This window comes from Trichechus manatus, unplaced genomic scaffold (genome assembly GCF_000243295.1).
Source record: "Trichechus manatus latirostris isolate Lorelei unplaced genomic scaffold, TriManLat1.0 scaffold00029, whole genome shotgun sequence".
NCBI lineage: Eukaryota > Metazoa > Chordata > Mammalia > Sirenia > Trichechidae > Trichechus > Trichechus manatus.
The window spans coordinates 5,988,542-6,008,679 of NW_004443965.1; the positions used below are offsets into that span (position 1 = coordinate 5,988,542).

General features: G+C 43.7%; 1 protein-coding gene across 1 annotated transcript in view; it reads right to left on the reverse strand.

Annotated features, from left to right (window-relative positions):
• Positions 1-17,500, reverse strand: part of PDE8B (phosphodiesterase 8B) — a 299,340-nt gene extending 281,840 nt beyond the window's left edge. Inside the window, exon 1 of the mRNA XM_023729447.1 lies at positions 17,162-17,500. Coding sequence (XP_023585215.1) covers positions 17,162-17,500 — 339 coding nt within the window. The remainder of the gene's footprint in view (positions 1-17,161) is intronic.
• Between the last annotated feature and the right edge of the window lie 2,638 nt (positions 17,501-20,138).

Sequence of the window (20,138 nt, forward strand, 5' to 3'; positions counted from 1 at the left end):
AAAACATCATTGGCTACCTTTGGATGGTGTCAGGAAACCAACTTTGAAAACTGGTAAATAAAAGAGAAGAATCAAGCATTTACTCAGCCTTTCCCACATGAACTGTACCTCAGAATAACCGAATAGTTGAAGAAGGGAAATGTGTCTTTATAGAAGCATTCCAGAGGTACTGTAGAAAGGACGAGAGAATTTCACAGTCCATAATGGATCTAGGCAACAATCATCAATGGCTGCTAACATCACAAAAAGACAATCAGATATCATGTGTCTTCTGATGGAACTACACAACACTGCTAGTAGTCTTGCCAAATCAATTGACCAACTAATCAAAAAAAAGACTCCAAACCCGTTGCCAGGTAGTCAATTCTGACTCATGGTGACCCCATGTGTTACAAAATAGAACTGCTCCATACGGTTTTCTTGGCTATAATCTTTACAGATGCAGATCACGAGACCTTTCTTCCATGGCATCACTGGGTGGGTTCAAACCGCGAACGTTTAGGTTAGTAGCCAAGAGCAAACCATTTGTGCTACCCAGAGAGACCAAGCAACCAACCAACTCTAATCAAGTCTCTAGAGCTAACTGTCAATATATAGGGAATACAGGGCCAGAAGAACTAAATGATACTACAAGGATGTAATTAGCAAAACCCAGACTATAGGAAATATCTGTGGCTCACATCATATTTCTATCAGACAGTGCTGCTCTAGAGCTTAAAACCAACCCAAGCCATACTGGAGGACAAATGACCCAGTTCCTTCAACAAACACATTGTAAGGAAAAATGAAAGGGACAAAGGGAGGATCTACTGATTCAGAGATACTTAAGAAACATCTCAACGAGTTGCAATGGAATCTTTTTGAAAGATGATTCAAACCAACAATTTAAAACAAAAAAACGAAGACATTTATGAGATAATTAAGGAAATTGAAAAACTGTGTATAGGTATTTGATGATATTGAGGAATTACTCCAACTTTAAGTATGCTACTAGAATTATGGGTTTTTTTTTAAGCATCCCTATCTTTTGGAGTTACACGATGAAATAATATAATGTCTCAGGTCTGCTTTAAAATAATCCAAAGTAGGAGGAAAAGTGGGTGGTAGAGATAAAAAGAGTTGCCTTAATTTTGCAACTGTTGAAGCTGGGCGATGTGTACATGAAGTTTCACTATACTATTCTCTCTACTTCTGGACACATATGAACTTTTCCATAATAAAAAATATTAAATAGTGAACCTTCAAAAATTGGCTTGCATATTGTTATCAGTAATAGCCAGCACTTACTGACAGTTATCATCAAAGCTAACAATGGTACATATGTTAATTATATCATGCACACAACTCAAACTCTATGAGGTAGATACTTTTGTTATCCCCATTAGTCAGAAGAAGTAGAAAATAAAAGAAGTCACAGAGGCAGTTACGTGGTACAGATGAGATTATAACCTAGTTCTATCTGACTCCAGACTCCAAGTGCCCAGTGACAAAACAGAAACCACTTTACATATTTCAAGCAAGGAGGATTAATATAGAGAACTGTTTACAAAGGTGTTGGAAGGTCGGGTAGAGCAAAAGGAAGATGGAGGTGGAGCTGGAGCTGGAGAAACTAAAAAGATGAAGGGGTAACATCAGAGATCAAAAACTGTTAACACCCTGGCTGACACTCACAGCCCATACTCATTCTGATCTGCTGGAGGTGCTAGCACCATCACTGTTAAAGCTGCACCACTGGCACTTAGCAGGAACCCCTGCTATTGCCTCTGCCAGGAGCAGGAAGAAAGGCCCGTTCCTTTCTCCCACATTCCAATTTCCTCCCTCTTCCTTTTGCTTTTCCCAATCTTCCAACACCTATGTAAACAATTCTCTATATTAATCCCTCTATGCTTAAAATGGAGCCCTGGTGGAGTAGCAGCTAAGTGCTTGGCCACTAACGAAAAGGTTGACAGTTGGGATCCACCACCTGCTCCTTGGAAACCCTATGCAGCAGTTCTACTCTGTCCTATATAGTCACTATGAGTTGGAGTAGATTTTTTTTTATGCTTAAAATATATAAAGTGGTTTCTGTAAAGTCCTACTTGCAGAATCTAAGAAGATAGCAGCTGGGGAAGGAATCTGGAAGATGCAGTTTGCAGGCTTCTAGCCACGTATAATACAAAGGAGAATACGGAAAAGCTGGAACGGACCGGAGAACCAAGACACAAATAACCAACACAACTACTATGCTATACTTCTTGATGAGTTACAATGTCAAATTGTAATTGATTTATTTACAAACTTGATTCGAAGTTTTTCTTTTTTCCTTCCTTCGTCCATTATGGTAGCCACTATGTGACCATTAAGCACTTGAAATATGGCTAGTTTGTACTGAGATGTGTGATAATTGTAAAATACACACCAGAGTTCAAAGACTTAGTTGTAAAAGAAAAAAAAATGTAACTATCTCATTAACATTTTTTATATTGTGTACATGTTGAAATGATAATATATCTGTTAAATAAAAGAGTTATTAAAATTAATTTTGCATATTTCTTTTTATTGTTTTTAATGTGGCTAATAGAAAATTAAGAACTCTAAGTGTGGGCTACATGTGTGGCTCATGTTATATTTCTATTTGGACAGTGCTGTTCCAGAGCTGCAAACCCTTCCCAAGCCATATCTGGCAGTCTATGAACCACAACACTCAATCAACTGCATCAAACTCTAAGTTCATTCTCAATCTGTTTTCATGGATCTTATCAGTGTCTGCCAGCTTTAAGATCCAAGCTTAGAAAGCCTGACCTTAATTATGCCTCTCGCCCTGTGCTTGATGTTAACCAAGATAACACAGTTGTCTGATCCTTGGTTTTTCCTCTATGGGCTTTGAATGACTTACCCCTCAGGCTCACAGTTCTCCATGCTCCCCCAGTAGAAGTGCTTCTCCTTAAAGAAACCAATCCCCAAACACTAACCCTTGCCATCCAGCCAGTACCCAAGCAATACCCTGCCTTCCCATAAAAGATGGCAATATCAGGCACAAAAAATGAAAGCTCCTGAAGGGCAGGACTATGTTTTATTCTATTCTTTTTGTATTCCCAAACACCTGAACACCTGGAGTAGTGCCTAGTATAAGGCAGGAAATACATAAAACCAGCTGCCAGTGAGTCGACTCCAGCTCATGACGACCCCATGTGTGTCAGAGTAGAACTGTGCTCCACAGGGTTTTCTTTCAATGGCTAATTTTTCGGAAGTAGAACACTAGTTCTTTCTTCAGAGGGGCCTCTGGGTAGACTCAAACTTCCAACCTTTTGGTTACAGCCAACTGCATTAACTGTTTATACCACCTAGGAACTCCAGGAAATACATAAATATATATAAAGATATCTAAATCAATCTGTCTCTCTTTCTAAATATATATACTAAATTGTGTGCCCCAAAATATGTGTTGAAATCCTGGCTCCTATACCTGTAAATATGATCTTATTTGGCAATAGTTTTCTTTCTTATGTTAGTTAAGTCATACCCAGGTAGGCTGGGTTCTAAATCTAATCACTTTTGAGTTATAAAAGAGCAGAACAGACACAGAGACACGTGGGGGAAGACAGATGCCATGTGAGGATCATCTATAAGCCAAGGAACCAAGCAATGCCCAAGGCTACTAACAAGGAAAGAACTGACATGGCTGAGACCCTGATTTGGACTTTTGGGCTCCAGAACTGTGAGAAAATAAATTTCTGTTCTTTAAAGCCACTCACTTATGGTATTTGTGTTACAGCAGCACTAGGTAACTATGATAAAAAAAAAACCCCAACTAAACCCGCTGCTGTCAAGCCAATTCCGACTCATAGTGACCCTATAGGACAGAGTAGAACTGCCCCGTAAGTTTCCAAAGAGTGGCTGGTGGATGCGAACTGCCAACTTATTTGGTTAGCAACCGAGCTCTTAACTACTGCACCACCAGGGCTCCAGGTAACTATGATAGATATAGATACATAGATATACCCATAATGCTCACCAGGACTGTACTTGTTATACTTGCAGCAATCCTTTCAATGGTGCATTATTACCCCCACCTTAGGAGGAGGAGTTATGCAGCTACTCCAAGGTCACAAAGCTTGTGGACGGCAGAGCTTAAGCTCAAGCCTGGATCAGTGAGTACCTTTCCATCACACCAGGTTGCCTTTTTGGCAACAGCCACAAAAATTTTAGGAAAGGAGTTTAAGAAGGGCCTTGTGAAATGCCTCCTCTCAAGACACATGATGTCTGAGGCCTTGGTATGACCGTGGATGGCTAGGCGGGTATGCAAGATGTGACTCCATCCCCAGGATGGTCAGCTGGTCTCCATCTAGAAAGAATGCTTTTAGAATAAGGACATAACTTAGTGAACTTAGCTGGAAATATTTCTTCAAGTAAAGGGCCTTACCAACTTGAATAAGCTCCCTCCAGGCAAAACTGGGCAATTTGAGCACCAATAAGTATAATAACTCTAATGAATTAACACACATAGATACGTGTAAACGCATAATGATTCCTAATGACAGTAAGTCCAAAATAAAAAATAAATTCAAACCCATTGCCATCGAGTCGATTGTGACTCACAGGGACCCCATATGGTTTCTAACGCCGTAAATCTTTACGGAAGCAGACTGCCATATCTTTCTCCAGTGGAATGGCTGGTGGGTTCCAACCAATGACCTTTTGGTTGGCAGCTGAGCGCTTTAACCACTGCACCACCAGGGCTCCTTAACGATACTGAGCAAACAAAATACTCCCGCTCACCTTTGGTGGATCCTAGGGAATCAACTCATTATTTTGAAAACTGATAATAACAGGAAAGATTCAAGCATTTAACCTGCCTTTCCCGTAGAAATTGTATCTCAGGGAAACCAACTAGTTAGTGGGAAGAAGTTTCTCTTTCTTAGAGCTATTACAGCCAATAAATGAAGAAGAATGATAGAAATAGAATGTCATCATTTTATAACACCTATTGGCCAATGGAGCCCTGGTGGCATAGTGGTTAAGAGTTTGGCTGCTAACCAAAAGGTCAGCAGCTCAAATCTACCAGCTGCTCCTTGGAAACTCTATGCGGCAGTTCTACGCCATCCTATACAGTCACTATGAGTCGGAATCGATTTGGCGGCACCTAACAACAACAACAACTGACTAATGGAGGAACTCTGATGGCACAGTGGTTAAGCACGTGGCACTAATCTAAAGGTCAGCGTTTCGAACCCCAGCCGCTCCATGGGAGAAAGATGTGGCAGTCTGCTTCTGTAAAGATTTACAGCCTTTGAAACCCTATGGGGCAGTTTTACTCTGTCCTATAAGATCCCTGAGTAGGAATCTACTCAAAGGAATGGGTTGTTTGTTGTTTTGTTATTGACTAATGGGCCTAGGCAATGATCATAAACAACAATTAACATCACAGAAAAGAGACAAGACATTGTGTGCGTTCTGGCAGAGAACACAATATCATCTAAGATACATCCTTGTCCCCTGACAGCCTCCCAAAAAACTGAGTGTAATCTGATCAAATCTTTAGATCTACTAGTTTCTTGCAATCACAGGAGGCAGGGAAATATGTTTATTACACCACAGGAATGCAATAAGTAAAATGCAGAATGGGGAAAATCTACAAAACAATCAACCCAGTTTCCTCAACAAATAAATTGCAAGTACAAAAGAGAGAGAGGGAGGGGAACCTATAGATTAAAAGAGACTTACGAGACATATCACCCAACTGCAATAAGTGGGCATTATTTGGATACCAACAAACTTAAAAATAATTTATAAGAATTGGGAAAATGTAACTGATATTAAGTAATCACTAAATTTGTAGGTGTTAAATGACTTTGAGATTTTTTTCTTTTAGGTTTCAATGCTTAAAAGAAAGGAATCTTCCTTTTAAGGAGTCCTGGTGGCATACTGGTTAAGCACTTGGCTGCTAATCAAAGGGCTGGCAGTTTGAACCCACCAGCAGCTCCTCAGAAAAAAGATGTGGTAGTTTGCTTCCATAAAGATTACAGCCTTGGAAACCCTCTAGGTTGCTATGAGTTGGAACTGACTTGGTGGCAACCGGTTTTTATACTCAAAAGACACATACTGAAACATTTGTAGATGAAACAAAATAAGTGCCTCAAAGAAACTAGACACACTTCTTTAGCGCCTCTATAGATAAAACAGCACAATGAAAAGAAGACAGTTTTGTAGAACTATCTCTGAGTTCCTAGTTGTGTAATCTTGGTCAAGTCACTTCAACTCACTGCACCTCAGCTTCCTCCCTAGCAATGTAGGGTTGATAACCACCTGAGCACCTCACCGCTTCAGAATGTCAAGGATCACTATGATAACTTGTAACTACTAGTTGCCATAGAGTTGGCTCTGGCTCATGGTGACCCCACGTGTATCAGAGTAGAACTGTGCTCCACAGGGTTTCCAGTGTCTGATTTTTCAGAGGTAAATCACCAGGCCTTTCTTCTGAGGTGCCTCTAGGTGGACTCAAACCTCCAAACTTTTGGTTAGCAGCCCAACATGTTACCATTTGCACCACCCAGGGACTCCCTATGATAATTACTCCCAAAGGATAAACTCTCCCTCATCTGCTTAATCACTCTCTAATTAAACCCAATTCTTCCAAAGGATAGGCATACAAGAGAAACACTAGTTCTAATTCAATTTTATGTTTCTCTCACAACAGTGTTGTTTCAACAATGTAAATATATTCCAGCTACATAATGGGTTAAATACTTTTTTGAGCTAACCTAGAAACCTAAATGCCACGTATAACATTGTTTCTATACTAAAATCCTTTCCCATTACCAACTGGGGGCCTTAAAAAGTACTTTTGTCATATAATTTGCAAATAAAAGTGAGGGTTGCCTCATACTAATTCAAAGCACTTCCTGGTTGTTTTTTAAAATTCAAAAATTCTCATCCTTGATACACAGGAAAGGCTCTACCTTTTGCCCCACCTCCTTTTCCCTTCTTGAAAACGTAACAAAGGGGAGGGTGGAATGTGTCAATGCTCCTCCCTGGCACTGCCCTGAGGGAAGTGAGAATAAACCCACCCTGCTTCCCTCCTCCTCACCAGTTCCTCCCAAAGGGATGAGGGCTCTGTGGTCAGTATCGGCCAGTCCTGAGGCCGCATGGCCCTAGTGGACCAGATCACTGCAGGGAAAGGCACTGGGCTTTGAAAGCTCACTCTTGGTTCCACGTGCAATTGAGTAGACCGGCAGAGCATCCAACAACAGGGACAGGAGGGTCTGCTAGGTGATGGGGTCCTGGAATTGGCTTTGCAAACTCAGTCTCTTAAATTTGGGAGGAGAGAGCAGGATGCTTCATGCAAACTTGTTGGCCTAAGCCTCCTATTCCAGCAACATCTTCCGGAGCAGGGGTGTGTTTGTGCATTTGCGCGTGTGTGTGCATGCACGCGCGGGCCCACATGTGCACACGGTAGGCACTGAGAAGAAAGGCGAGTATCAACCAGGTGCTTGCCTAGCTATTGACAAAGCTGATGTTTTGCACTATTCCATCTTTAAGTGGCCATTATCCGTTTGGGTATCACTCTCTCCAGGGAACTCTGAAGGACAGAAAGGTATAGTGTAGGATTCAGACACCAAATCTTCCCCAAAACCCCTAACAGGTCAGCACCTATTGTGGGCCTGACTGGGATCCTTACCTGAACTAGCACCTGAGACCCAAGGACTACAGGGTGAGAAGGAGGCTCCTGCTGCAGCAGTAGCACTAACATTGTAGCCAGGGCTTGCGTTCAGCGGTGGGAAAAAGAAAGACATTTAGTTCAGCTAAGGCTCAGCTCAAAACACTATTGAGCCTTCTCAAGCATCAACTGGTAGAATGGCTTCACCCTGTTTCCTGGCCAGGATCATTGATCAGTGTTTTAAACTGTAAAATGAAGATAAGTCCTATATGACCCACAGACCACTAGTGGCTGAGGTTTGGGCTGTTGGATCATTATTTGCCTTCATGAACTGGTACTTTTCTCTCTGTCTGGCCATTGTTCTTGCTTGAAGCTCCCTCACACGAAGGCTTGGACAAGACCTGACAAAAGACCTACCTACCCTGAAATCCTATCATCACCTTCCAGTTCCAGAACTTTAAAATTATTTGTGGTTCTGATGTCAGAAGATGGCATACACACACACACACACACACACACACACACACACACACACACACATCCATCCCTGTGGCATAGGTTGCTAAAAAGTCTCTCATGAGTCTTCCTATAAAAATTTCCAAAATTCAGGGCCTTATCTCGGTTTTGTGACTCACACAGGGAACTGAGTTTAGCGAATAACTGCATCTTTCTATCTGAGAGAAAATAAGCCTTATATTTACAGTGTATCATACTTGACAGCATCTAAAATGCTGTCAATACAAGAACCAAGAGAATGCATGGAAAATTATTTTAAGGCCAATTATAGACCAAGGCTTCAGGTTACAGGTTTACATCAAAGAAGAATCTCATATAAAATTCAATGTACTCAACCTCTTGCTACCTCAGTTTTCTCATTTATAAAACAAGAATCATAATATGTAGCTGGTAGTGTTTTTAGGCAGATTAGATGAAACAATGTGTGTAATGTACTCAGCAATCCACCTCAAGTTAACACCAAGGCCCCTCCCTTTAAATTCTGCCTCATGCAATGCCAACAGTCATGGAACCCAAACCTTTGACTTGGGCCTTTGACTGGCGAGACTCTGCAATGTCACTGGCTGAAGAAATCCAATTGAAACAGACCAAACCCATGTCTGTGGCAAACTGTTTCCAAAGCTTCAGGATCACACATCTCTATATAAGTCCAGTTAGTCACCTACATGGGCCAAATAAATCTACATAAAAGTATGCGATACATTCCCCCCCCCCAAAAATAAAACTACAAGATTTAAAAATAACTAAACCTAAATAACCAAAATCTCATTTTAATTACCAAAATAGTAACAATAGCAACCACAAAAGCAGCCAATCTCTGTACAGCACTTACAAAGTGCCAGCACTGTATTCAGTGAAAATATTGACAATATGTTTAGGCAAAGCTTCCCTAAGTTTGTATGCATTTCATTCTCCACTCATCTCAAAACAACACTCCAGTTCAAGCTAAATAGAAGGAGTGACAGTAATATGGAAGAGGAAAAACCTCACCCACCAGGACCTCTGCCACCACCATCCGTCCTACTGTCTATAAATAACTCTGCAATTCCACCCTTTGGCCTTAAGGTTTGTGAGTCCACAACACACCTAAGGGCTGGGATCACATGGTGGGGCAATAGAGCTCAGTGGTTAACAACCTGAGCGTAAGATTCAGGCAATCTTGCATTCAAATTTCAACCCTAGCTTTGGGCAATTTACTCAACCTCTTGCTACCTTGGTTTCCTCATTTGTAAAAAAAGAATCATAATATGTAGCTCATAGTGTTTTTACGCAGATTAGATGAAACAATGTGTGTAATGTACTCAGCCAACAGCAGGCATTTAAATAACAGCTAATATTACTATATCTATCCTATTTACCTTGCTGCAAAATGTAAAAACTATGCATGAAAATTTGAATCCTTGGAAACAAAAGGCAACCACAAAATATTCTTCCTTTCATTGATGGATTATTTAAAAGTAAAATAATCTCCTGATTTTGATTATATAGCAAACAAGCTTCTTAAAGTAAATTTTCAGCATAGTAAGATAGTTCCATTTCAGGAACTATTTTTCTTTGGATTGCTCATAAGGAGGCAGAACAGAGGAGGTAAAAGAAGTTGATGGTAAAGAAACTGCATCAATATCCTAAATGAAATCTGGCTTTTATCTGCCAATGAGGTAAGAGAGAAAATAGAGACGGGGCCAAATCCAAACTAATATATACTTAAACTTATTAAAAAAGCAGTATTTTCTATTAAAAAATAATAGCTACCAGGACTTCTATTGTAAGATAAAGACAATACATCCTTTAAAAATGAACTCCAGAACATATTTTGATATTTTTAATGTTTCAAATATACATAATCTTTATTGATAATATCACCTTATAAACATACAGTAAAAGTCATTTTTCTTGTTTTTGAGGTGGGTGGAAGGTTGTCCAGAGCAGGAAAGTACAAACTGGGTAAAAATAAACTAAACTGACGAGGACGGGGTTCCAATCTCCTCAGAGGAAGAGTGTCTTGTCCCCCATCCCCCACCTTGGGCTTTGAGATCAAGGCTGGGGGGAGGGGCAGAGGAAATGATAGAAACATCTGAGTAGAGTCAGGATGGACCCTGAGCTGAAGATGAAGGTATCTTTACAGCAGTAACTCAGAGGTCTCCAAACAAGACAACTGGACATATTTTAATATCATTAGTCATCAGTAGGCCAAATATGAAATTGTGAACAATAAATTAAGTGGACATTAAAAAATACCCTTATTTTAGACAACCATCAAAACTGCCCATCTCAATTTGCGCTTATCTATACTGGGGCATCACTAGTGTTGCTGAACTTCCTTTAACCCTTGTTATACATAGCTTTTTGGGGTATGTGGAGAATATTCCCATTAGCCCCTCTAGCTTCACTCTCCATCCTGCCCTGTTCCCTGGAAAACCTCACTCATTGGACTCCCTCGCCTGCTGGTTTCCAGATGTGCTTGGCCAAAGGGGAGTGCTGGCAGGAGACGGAAGAAAGGGAGGAGGATGGCTTGGAGGTAATTACTCCCTTGGCTCCCTCCCTGCCAGGCCATGGGCCACAGTCACCACATCCCTCGCTAAGGCCCCAGCTTCTGGAGGCTGCCTTGTCCTGTAGGTTCCGGTGACTACTCCCTCCACTTGCTTCTTCTAGAACGGTAGCAGCTCCCTCTTCTTCTGGTCCTGAGGTGCCTTCACCATCCCTTTGGTTTCCCTTCATCCTACATTTGAAAATAGTCTCTTCATTAGATGATGTCCAGCTATACCCTTCTGAAGGGTCCCTAGGTGGCACAAATGGTTAAGTGCTGGACTACTAACCAAGAGATTGGCGGTTCGACTCCACCCAGAGGCACCTCAGAAGAAAGGCCTGGTGATCTGCTTCTGGAAGGTCACAGCCATGAAAGCCCTATGGAGCAGTGCCACTCTGAAATACATGGGGTTGCTAGGAGTCGGAATTGATGTGATAGCAAAGGGCATCAATACCCTTCTGAAGGTGCAATCTGTTTCCAAATGCTGTCTGATCAGAGTGCAACGAAGGCTTGCTTGGTTGGTCTTGCCTCATCTAGGTGCAGGACTTACTTACAGGTCTCTAATCCAGTCACTCAAGTTCTTGAAACTCAGCAGAGACCCCCAAATGGAACAGAAAGTAAACAGCTTCTATTCCCTAGTCACAAGTCTCAACCTAGTGCAATAGCTGTTGACTTTGCAGAACACCTGAATTCTAGACTTTACCAGCCCACCTGGCTCCAAAGTACTCACCTGCTCCTCCCCCAAATTTTCTGGTTTTCCTGCCTCTGTAATCCATCTCCCCAACTGGTTCTACGGGCCTCACTGCCTCCTTCCTTTGGATTCCAGGCCTTAGCTCCTGGCCAACCTGGTCCCACAGGGTATGCCCTGCCCTCACCAGCACATGCTGTCCTGCTGCAGCCTGAGCCCTGCCTGGGGTCACCAGGGTGGGATTTCAGTATAGAACACTGCACTACATTCTTTTCTGGTTTCTTCTTTAACAAGGTCAAAGTAAAATTAAATGAGTGGAACTACTAAGGAAAGCAGTAATATTAGGAAAATTTGTTCATTGGCTATAATTAATGTGTTGGAAGAAGGAGGAGGGACTAAACTGTGATGAAATGTGCAATGGCAGAAGGTAAATTTGGGCTTTACTAAATCAACATGCAGGACTCACTTGGCCTTACTAAACTTTATGCTCCATTTTAAGATGGAAAAAAAAAAAAACCAAAAACTATGAAAAGGACTAATAAGAACTCCAAGAACTGATAACTGAATATGTGCTGGCATCATGCCACGTCCATCCCCTTTTAACCTCCTCCCTTCCCATGCAATGTCCCATCAAGCAGGACACAGCCCCACCAGGGCAGGGGCTAGCGAGGGATTGTGATGGAGAATGAAGACATCAGGACCTTGGAACTCAACAGGATTCTGAGGAGAAATTGAACTTTAAGAAACCAGAGGATACGCTATTCCCATTCAAAGATTTTCTAGCCCCGGCCAGTCAAACTTGGAGGCTCAGAATTTGATTTCATGAATGGAGATGGTAGGTTTCCCCTATAAAAGAAGAACTAAGATGGAGGCAGAGGTATAATTGCTGTCGTGTGCAGTAGAATCGATTCTCACTCATAGCGACCCTCTATGACAGAGTAAAATGGCCCTCAAAGTGTTTCCTAGGCTGTAATTTTTATGGGAGCAGATCACCAGGTCTTTTCTCCAGCAGAACTGCTGGTAGGTTCAAACTACCAACCTTGTGTCTAGCAGCTGAGCACTAAACCATTGCACCACCAGTGCTCCTTTAGAGGTATGATTAGTATTCCAAATACATGCAACGCTAGTAGTGGCCCCACCTAATTCATCTGATAAACAGGCAAGTCAATTTAATTCAGATAAAGTAGTGGTTCTCAAAGTGCGGTCCCCAGATCAACAGCACCAGCATCTTCTGGCAGCTTGTTAGAAATCTAAATTCTCAGGGCCCACTCAAGACCTACTAAATTAAAGACTCCAGGGGTGGGGCACAGGAATCTTTAACAAGTCCTCCAGATGATTCTGATGCACACTAAAATTTGAGAAGAACCAATTTAGACAATGTTATGGATTGAATTATGGAGTTGATTTAAGACTTTTGGGATGATGTGATGGGGTGAATGTGTTTTGCATGTGGCAAGGACATGAAATTTGGGGACGAAAGGGTGGAATGTTATGGATTGAATTATGTTCTCCCAAATTATGTCTTGTAAATCCTAACCTCTACGCCTATGGTTATAAATTCATTTGAGAATGGATTGTCTCTGTTACGTTAATGAGGCAGGATTAGTGTAGGGTGTGTCTTGAGTTAATCTCTTTCGAGATATAAAAGAAATTAAACAAACAAGCAGAGCAGACAGAGGGTAAAATAGATGCCAAGACACATGGAGATCTCCAAGGAACCAGGAAGCGGAAGCTTAAGAGAGAAGGACCTTCCTCCAGAGCCAACAGAGACAGAAAGCCTTCCCCTAAAGCTGGAGCTCTGAATTCAGACTTCTAGCCTCCTAAACTGTGAGAAAATAAATTTCTGTTTGTTAAAGCCATCCTCTTGTGGTATTTCTTTATAGTAGCACTAGATAACTAAGACAGACAACAAACAAAAATGACTTTTCCTGAAACTGCACCACTCCCTCCCCCAAATGTAATCTCATTAATCATTTACCATAAGGTTGGAAAATATCCATTTATTTTCCCTTTATATCGTCAACTCTGGGTTATCTTCACTGATTCTGGAAAGCCACAGTACAGATAATGTAGAAGTCATTTTTAATTGGTTTAGGCACATCCTTTTACAAAAGATTACTCTCTTCATTAGGCTTTGCTTACCAAATTTCATGAATATTCCCTGATCCCTAACACCTACAACAGTGTCTGACACAAATATTGGCTGAGTGAATAAATAAGAACAATGAATGAAGGAGAAAGGGTGAATTAGTGATGCTGCCTATCAGCACAAAATCATTTGGGGAATAACAACCTCCTGTGCCTGATCCACAAAGTAGTGAACCTACACAGAAGGAGCGGCAAGTTGCCTGTACTGTCAACAGAGACTCTTCTCTACAACTACCCGGCTCCCTAGTCTCGGATGCCTTCCAAGCAGCCACAGCTGCTATGAGAAAAGAAGACTTGTAAGAATCCTTGATTCTTCCCAGAGAGAAGTTCAACATCTTCTCTGAGGATTTCTGAACAAGAATTACAAAACTGGCACAGTATCAGGAGTGAGCATTCTGTAGGATTTTCTTCTTGAAGTACTATTTATAAAAAGGCAAGCAAGAGGGAGACAAATTGCTAGGAAGCTGCATTTTTACAGCAATTGGGAGACAAATCTGAACTTCTTACCAGAAATGGAAACCCATATGATATCACTGTACTGCATATGAATTATTAATATTTATAATCCTTTTTTGCAAATTAGGTATGCAGGAAGGTTCCTGTTGACATCATGTTTGACATCATAATGCTTCATCATTCTAAAAGCTTAGTGAGATGAATTATTGCTAGAAAAAAAGAGATCAAGCACACATTTTTGCACCCTGGGGAATACCAGACACCAAGTGGATAATGAGAATACAGTTTATAATTAATGTACAAAGAGGGGGGAAAATTATTACAATACACTACCACTGTAAACAGGACCAAATGGCAAAGACTTTGCTTTCGAAGCTGAGTATTTCGGAAATGAAGGTGGAAGGGGAGTGGCTAGCAACTGTCTCAAAACTCTTAAGGTAGAAGAATTCTTACTCTAAAAAGAAATGAAAGTGAAGTTTTTATAAAACTGTCTCATCTACAAAAGAGTAAAGAATATGCGAACTTTAAGATTCGAAAAGATAACATGACAGAGTCACAGGTCCTCAAAGGCTACTATTAGATATATTTAAAGAAATTTTGTGCCAATAATTCTGTATGATTTGTGTAAATATTTCTGGCCTCAAATTTAATTTCAAATGTATAGTTTCTGAGATCTACCCAGTGCAAATTAGTGTTAAATCACTGAACCAACAGTTTTACTTTCAATATACCTAGTAATGAGTTGGAGCCCTGGCGACGTACTGGTTAAGAGCTACGGCTGCTAACCAAAAAGTTGGCAGTTCAAATCCACCAGCCGCTCCTCGGACACCCTCTGGGGCAGTTCTACTCTGTCCTATAGGGTCACTATGAGTCAGAATCAACTCGATGGCACCTAACAACAACAGTAATAAGTTGGAATGAATTAAGTTCTTATTTGGGAACCTTGTTGATAAAGCAAAGTGACTGAAATTTCTACCCAGGTCAAGCCTTTTAACACTTAAGCCAACTAGCAAAGAGATTTATACAAAGTTTATAATAGTTGCTAATAATTGGAACTCATTTTCCCTCCAGTTTTAACTCTGTTTGGTCTCTAAGTAGCCTCTTGAGAGAAGTCTTAAAACATAGAGAATAGGTTCATTCATTATTCTTTCTTTCACTGGACAAACGCAGTAGCTACAATTGCCAGGTACTAAATTAGGGTCCTTGCTACTCTGAAAGGGAATACAAAAATCTCTTGACGAACCAAAAAAACGTAACAGAGTTCATGAGCTGTAACCATTCTGAACTACTACCTCATGCTTTAATTTTCTTTTTCAACAAGAACACAAAAGAATAGTCTTTATTGATAACATCCAAATTTAATTATTTCATCATATACAATTATTTTCACCCCCTGAAATTGCTCCTAATGCTAATTTTATATTAATTGGGGACTTGGCAAAGTAATAATATCGTGTTTGGCATATGCCTCTGCAACAAATGTGTGAATGGTAGGTTGAGGACATCATGGTTGGTAAAGTAGAGGGTCAACGAAAATGAGAGAAACCCTCCAGGAAATGACATAATAGCTGAAACATACCAGTTGGTATGAACTTAAACCTACCAATGACCATGAAGATGGCTCAGGACCGAGCAACATAAGGTCGCCATGAATCAGAGACGACTCAAAGGCAACTAACAACTCTCACCAATCCAGCTTTCTGTGCTTTGGCTATTCTATCCTAACATCACACCCTTAACAATCAATAGCTAGAAGAGAAAGCTCAGGCCTGGCACATAGTAGATGCCCAGCAAATGGTATTATTTATTATAATGATGACTATAATTATTACCAGAGAAACACTGCAACTACAAATAAACATCAGGCAAGCTTCATGTTGAAAATCAGATGTTGTTTAAAATTTTTAAGTTCAGTATAAGAAGCTTTTGGTCTTCAAGACTGAAGTCAGCCCAGGCCATCCTTTAACTACACCCCCTCCTCCCCCCCAGCGCTGATTTCATCCAATGAAGACCAAGAACCTTCCTCACACTAGGCCAACTGCTGAACGACTTTCTCAACTATTGTATATACAACTGTGTCTTTGCCAAAGAATCAATGCAATGGTTCCTAGTAATCTACTGACCATGTAAAATCAGTGATTCTATCAAACATTGAGTGCTGTGGAAATGCATTTTTTTTCCTCCACACAATGAGGTGTGCTATTGTTATTCTGTTTGCTATAAGGAAAAAAAAAGCCCAGTGCCCAGATTTACACAATGAAAACCCTCTTGAATTTAACAGTTAGTAATTTGAGAACACACTGTTCTCTGTGAAAAGAATCATTTTCCTTCTGTCATTGAGAAATAATTAGTGAACGTTTTAATCGTTAAAAAAAAAAAAAAAATTTTTTTTTTCCGTTTTCTCCAATTCCCAGTCCCCTGAAAGGTCAGAAAAGTATGTGCAGAATCTTCATCTTCAGACACCTGCACTAGACTGGGAACCACTCTATCTCACTGAAGTTCGGCTGACCCTTCAAATTCACGGCCCAGTTCTCTCAGTTATGTCTAGAACCCAGCCAGCTCAGGAAAAGCTAAAGTGACAAACAACAGGTTTCACTCTGGTCCTCTTCCTCCATCTCCTTCCTACACCTCTCCGCAAAACATATACAAGCACCGCACTCCTTCACAAATGCTCACGCTCAGTGCTGTGGCTGAGACTCCATGCAGCCTGGCTGGTTTTCCCAGGCAAAAATCTGAATACAGGGCACCATCCGATCTTTGCACCAGTACTGCACCGTTCACCTGTAAGGCATGCAAATCCAGCCCGGAGCTCAGATTTCATTCAACCCGACTAGCCGTGGAATGCCCTCAATGACACCCCCGCCCCTCCTGCATAAACCCAGCCACAGCCGTCCTCCTCTCAATGAGAAACGGGCCAGCCGAGCTGCTTTTTTCTGAGCTCCCTTCTCCACCTGGTCCCCCAGAGCCAGTTTAGGTCGCTCCCAGCCTCCCTCTGAGGGTCTTTTTCTGCTCACATTTCCTGGGCCCTCACCACCCCCACAAATGAAAAGTAAACTCCTCCTTAATGACAACCTCCCCAAACCAACCACGTAACGGCTACTCAACTCTGCTGGAGCCCCCAGCCCGGGAGAGCCCGGCCGCGACAGGGTGGGAGGCCCCCCACCAGCCCGTGCGGGCGCTCGGCATTTACCTTGACGCTAGAGTAGCTGGTCTGAGTCTCGGCCTCGGCGCTGCTGCAGCAGTGACGCCTCCGGCCCCTGCAGGTGGTCGCGGCGGGGGCTGCGGAGCCCGTGCTGCTGCCGCTGCCCAGCTCGGCGCGGGCCCTGTGGACGCGGGCGGCGCCGGGGGGTCCCGCCGCGCGGCTCGGGGGGACGGCGTCGGTGGCGTCGGTCTGGACGAAGAGGCCGTGCAGGGGCGCCGCGGGGCCCTGCGACACGCTGGTGGTCTGGCGGGGCGAGTTGGACTCGTCCGAGTCCCGGCAGTAGATCACGCCGCTCTGCGAGACGTGAATGCTGGGGGCGCAGCCCATCCCTCGGCCGGGCTCCCCCGCGCGCCCGCCCGCGCCCCCGGCCGCCCGGACCGAGCGAAGCCGCTGCCACCTGCAGTGAGGGGGCGAGCTCCGGGGCGGCCGCGGCTGAGGCGCCCGAACTGCGCGCCCCCCGGCCTGTGTGGCTGCTGCTCCGTCGGGCTCACCGCGGCGCCCCCAGCCGAGCCTCCGGGGGCCCCGCGCGTCACCCCAACTTTCCCTTCTGGGCCATCTTCTTCCTCGAGCGGGGGAGCGCGCACACACAGCGCCCCGCGCGCACCGGCGGCCGCCACCCTCCCCGCTGCGGCGCCCCAAACACGCTCCCCGCGCCTCCGCCTTCTCCTCCTCCCTCAGGTCGGTCCGCGCCGCCGCCCAGCTCGACCTCGCTGGGCTCCTGCGCCCTCAGCCCCGGGCGAGGGCGCCCCGCCTGGCTGCCTGCCGGCACCAGCTTTCCCACTTTCAGTCCGCGCCGATCTGCCTCCCTCCCTCACTCCCCTCCTTCCTCCTCAGGTGCCCCTCGCTCCGCAGCCACCGGCGCTCCGGTCCCACTGCGCCCTCAGCCCCGCCCGCCGCTCCCCGAACGTGCCCGCCGCTCGGCTCTGCCCACCGACCCGGGGCTCCTCTGCTCGGCAGCTGGCGCCACGCCTCGGCGCCCTCCCCTCTCTCCCGCTGACTGGAGGCCTCGTTCTTTCTACACCCCTTTCCCAGGCCGCCTTCCAGTGCCGCAGCTTCTCTTCCCCTCGCGGCACACACCCCTGGCCGGGCCATGAAGGGCTGTATAGCGAGGGTGTTAATTAGTAGCACCGCAATTAGCCTTTAGCATTTCGGGAACACATTTTAACACATCCCTGAACAAAACTTGAGGACGGACGCTCCTCCCGAAATAGTATGGGATCCCATAGCCAAGGGCCACCCAATCTAATTTGCTTGCAGAGAGTTAAGGAGAGACCTCATGCTTCTGTAGTACACTCCTCTCCTTCTCCCTCCCCCGTCACAAGCACTCTGAAGGCTGCGTTGGATGGCGACCCCGCCTTCAGAAGAAGACTGTTAGTGTCTACGCATCTTTTGGAGGGTCATCGCGTTCATGCCAAGGGATGGAATGCCTTGCAGAGGAAGCATTCCTTCAACACACAAATTCCCCCACGATCCAAGGGAGAACAGAAAGAAGCTAGCTATATCATGTGGTTCTTGGGTACCTACTCCCCTTCCCGACCCCGGCCCCCCCAGAGTTTTCCCCTCTTTCTGGATATCACTAAATTTTCACCCTGGCTTCTACTCCATTGTAAACTTCCTTTGTAAACTGCTCCTCCTCACAGTCTGGGCTGGGGCAGTCAAAAATATTCTCCCTCGCTCCCCTTAGGCTAAGCTCTCTCAGGAAGAGTAACAATACCTTTAGAAGCAAGGCTGCTGTTCATCAGTCCCCTGATAGGAATCTGGCCTACACCACTGCCCATGCATTCATTGCTTTCTTCAGTATTTCCTGCTTGCTGCCACAATGGTACTGGGGAGATAAAGAGATGGGCTTAAGAAAGGACTCTATCTAGAATTGCTGTAAGGGCGAGGACAAGAACACAAGGAGTCCTAATGCAAAGCACAAAGAAATTAAGTATCCAATTTAAAATCATTTCTTGGGTTCTTTCCCTCCTTTCTCTCCCCATTTCACCTACTCTTAGAGTGTTTGAATGAAGACTTCAAATGACTGTTTCTAACAGTCACAGAGAGAAACAGGGTGTCACCCCAAATCCCAAATGCAGATATAAAGAGGGGAAACAATCCAACCTTGTTCTCCTATCCTTGCTTCTTAGTTTATACAGCACTCCCACTCCTCTCTCTTGACATGAAAAAGCCCATCTTCAGTTACGGCAGAAAAAGTCTACACTATATTTTCTACTGAACAGGTAAATTGCTCATAAAATTTCTGTCACAGATTGGGTTTCCCAATCTGATGCTTAGCAGGCAGGAGGTTTATTAGGAAGTGCTCTTGGAATCAACACCTGTGGAAGGCAAGGAAGGAAGGCAGGCAGGACTGGGCAGAGTGAGTGGTTGAGCTAGAATACAATCTCAGTGAAGGCCTCAGGCTAACCTATAGGGGGAGATCTGAAGCTAGCGTGATGCTTCAGAGTTGTCCTGAGCTGGAGCTAGGAGGACAGGCCTTTATACCCCACATTAATCAGTCATTACATGCAGGCCAGCTCAGTCACCTTGAGCAAGGTGGCTCTCCTCAGATGAGGCAATCCCCTTAAGAGACCTACAGCTGAGCAGGTGGCTTTCTGCTAGCAGCACTCCCAGCAGCTGGGGGAGGAAGTCTTTCTTTCTTGAAGGGGGATCTTGCATCATAGCTTTCACCACAATTCCCTACCAAGCTACCAGGAGCCCATGCTTCCTTGCCCCAAGCCATGCCTATAAGAACATCCATTAAATGGTTGAGACTGAGATATGGTGACAATCATTCATTAGACATAGTCCTAAGCCTGATGGCTGCCACCTGTCCTACTTCCAAGAGACCATTCAGGACCTGGGCAAACAACATAAGAAGAGCTTAAATTACAAAAGCCCTACTCTCTATACCAATCTCTGATATAATGTTAAAGTCAAGAGTTAATCATTCCTAAAGCTTATCTGGAGCCTCAGTGGCACAGTG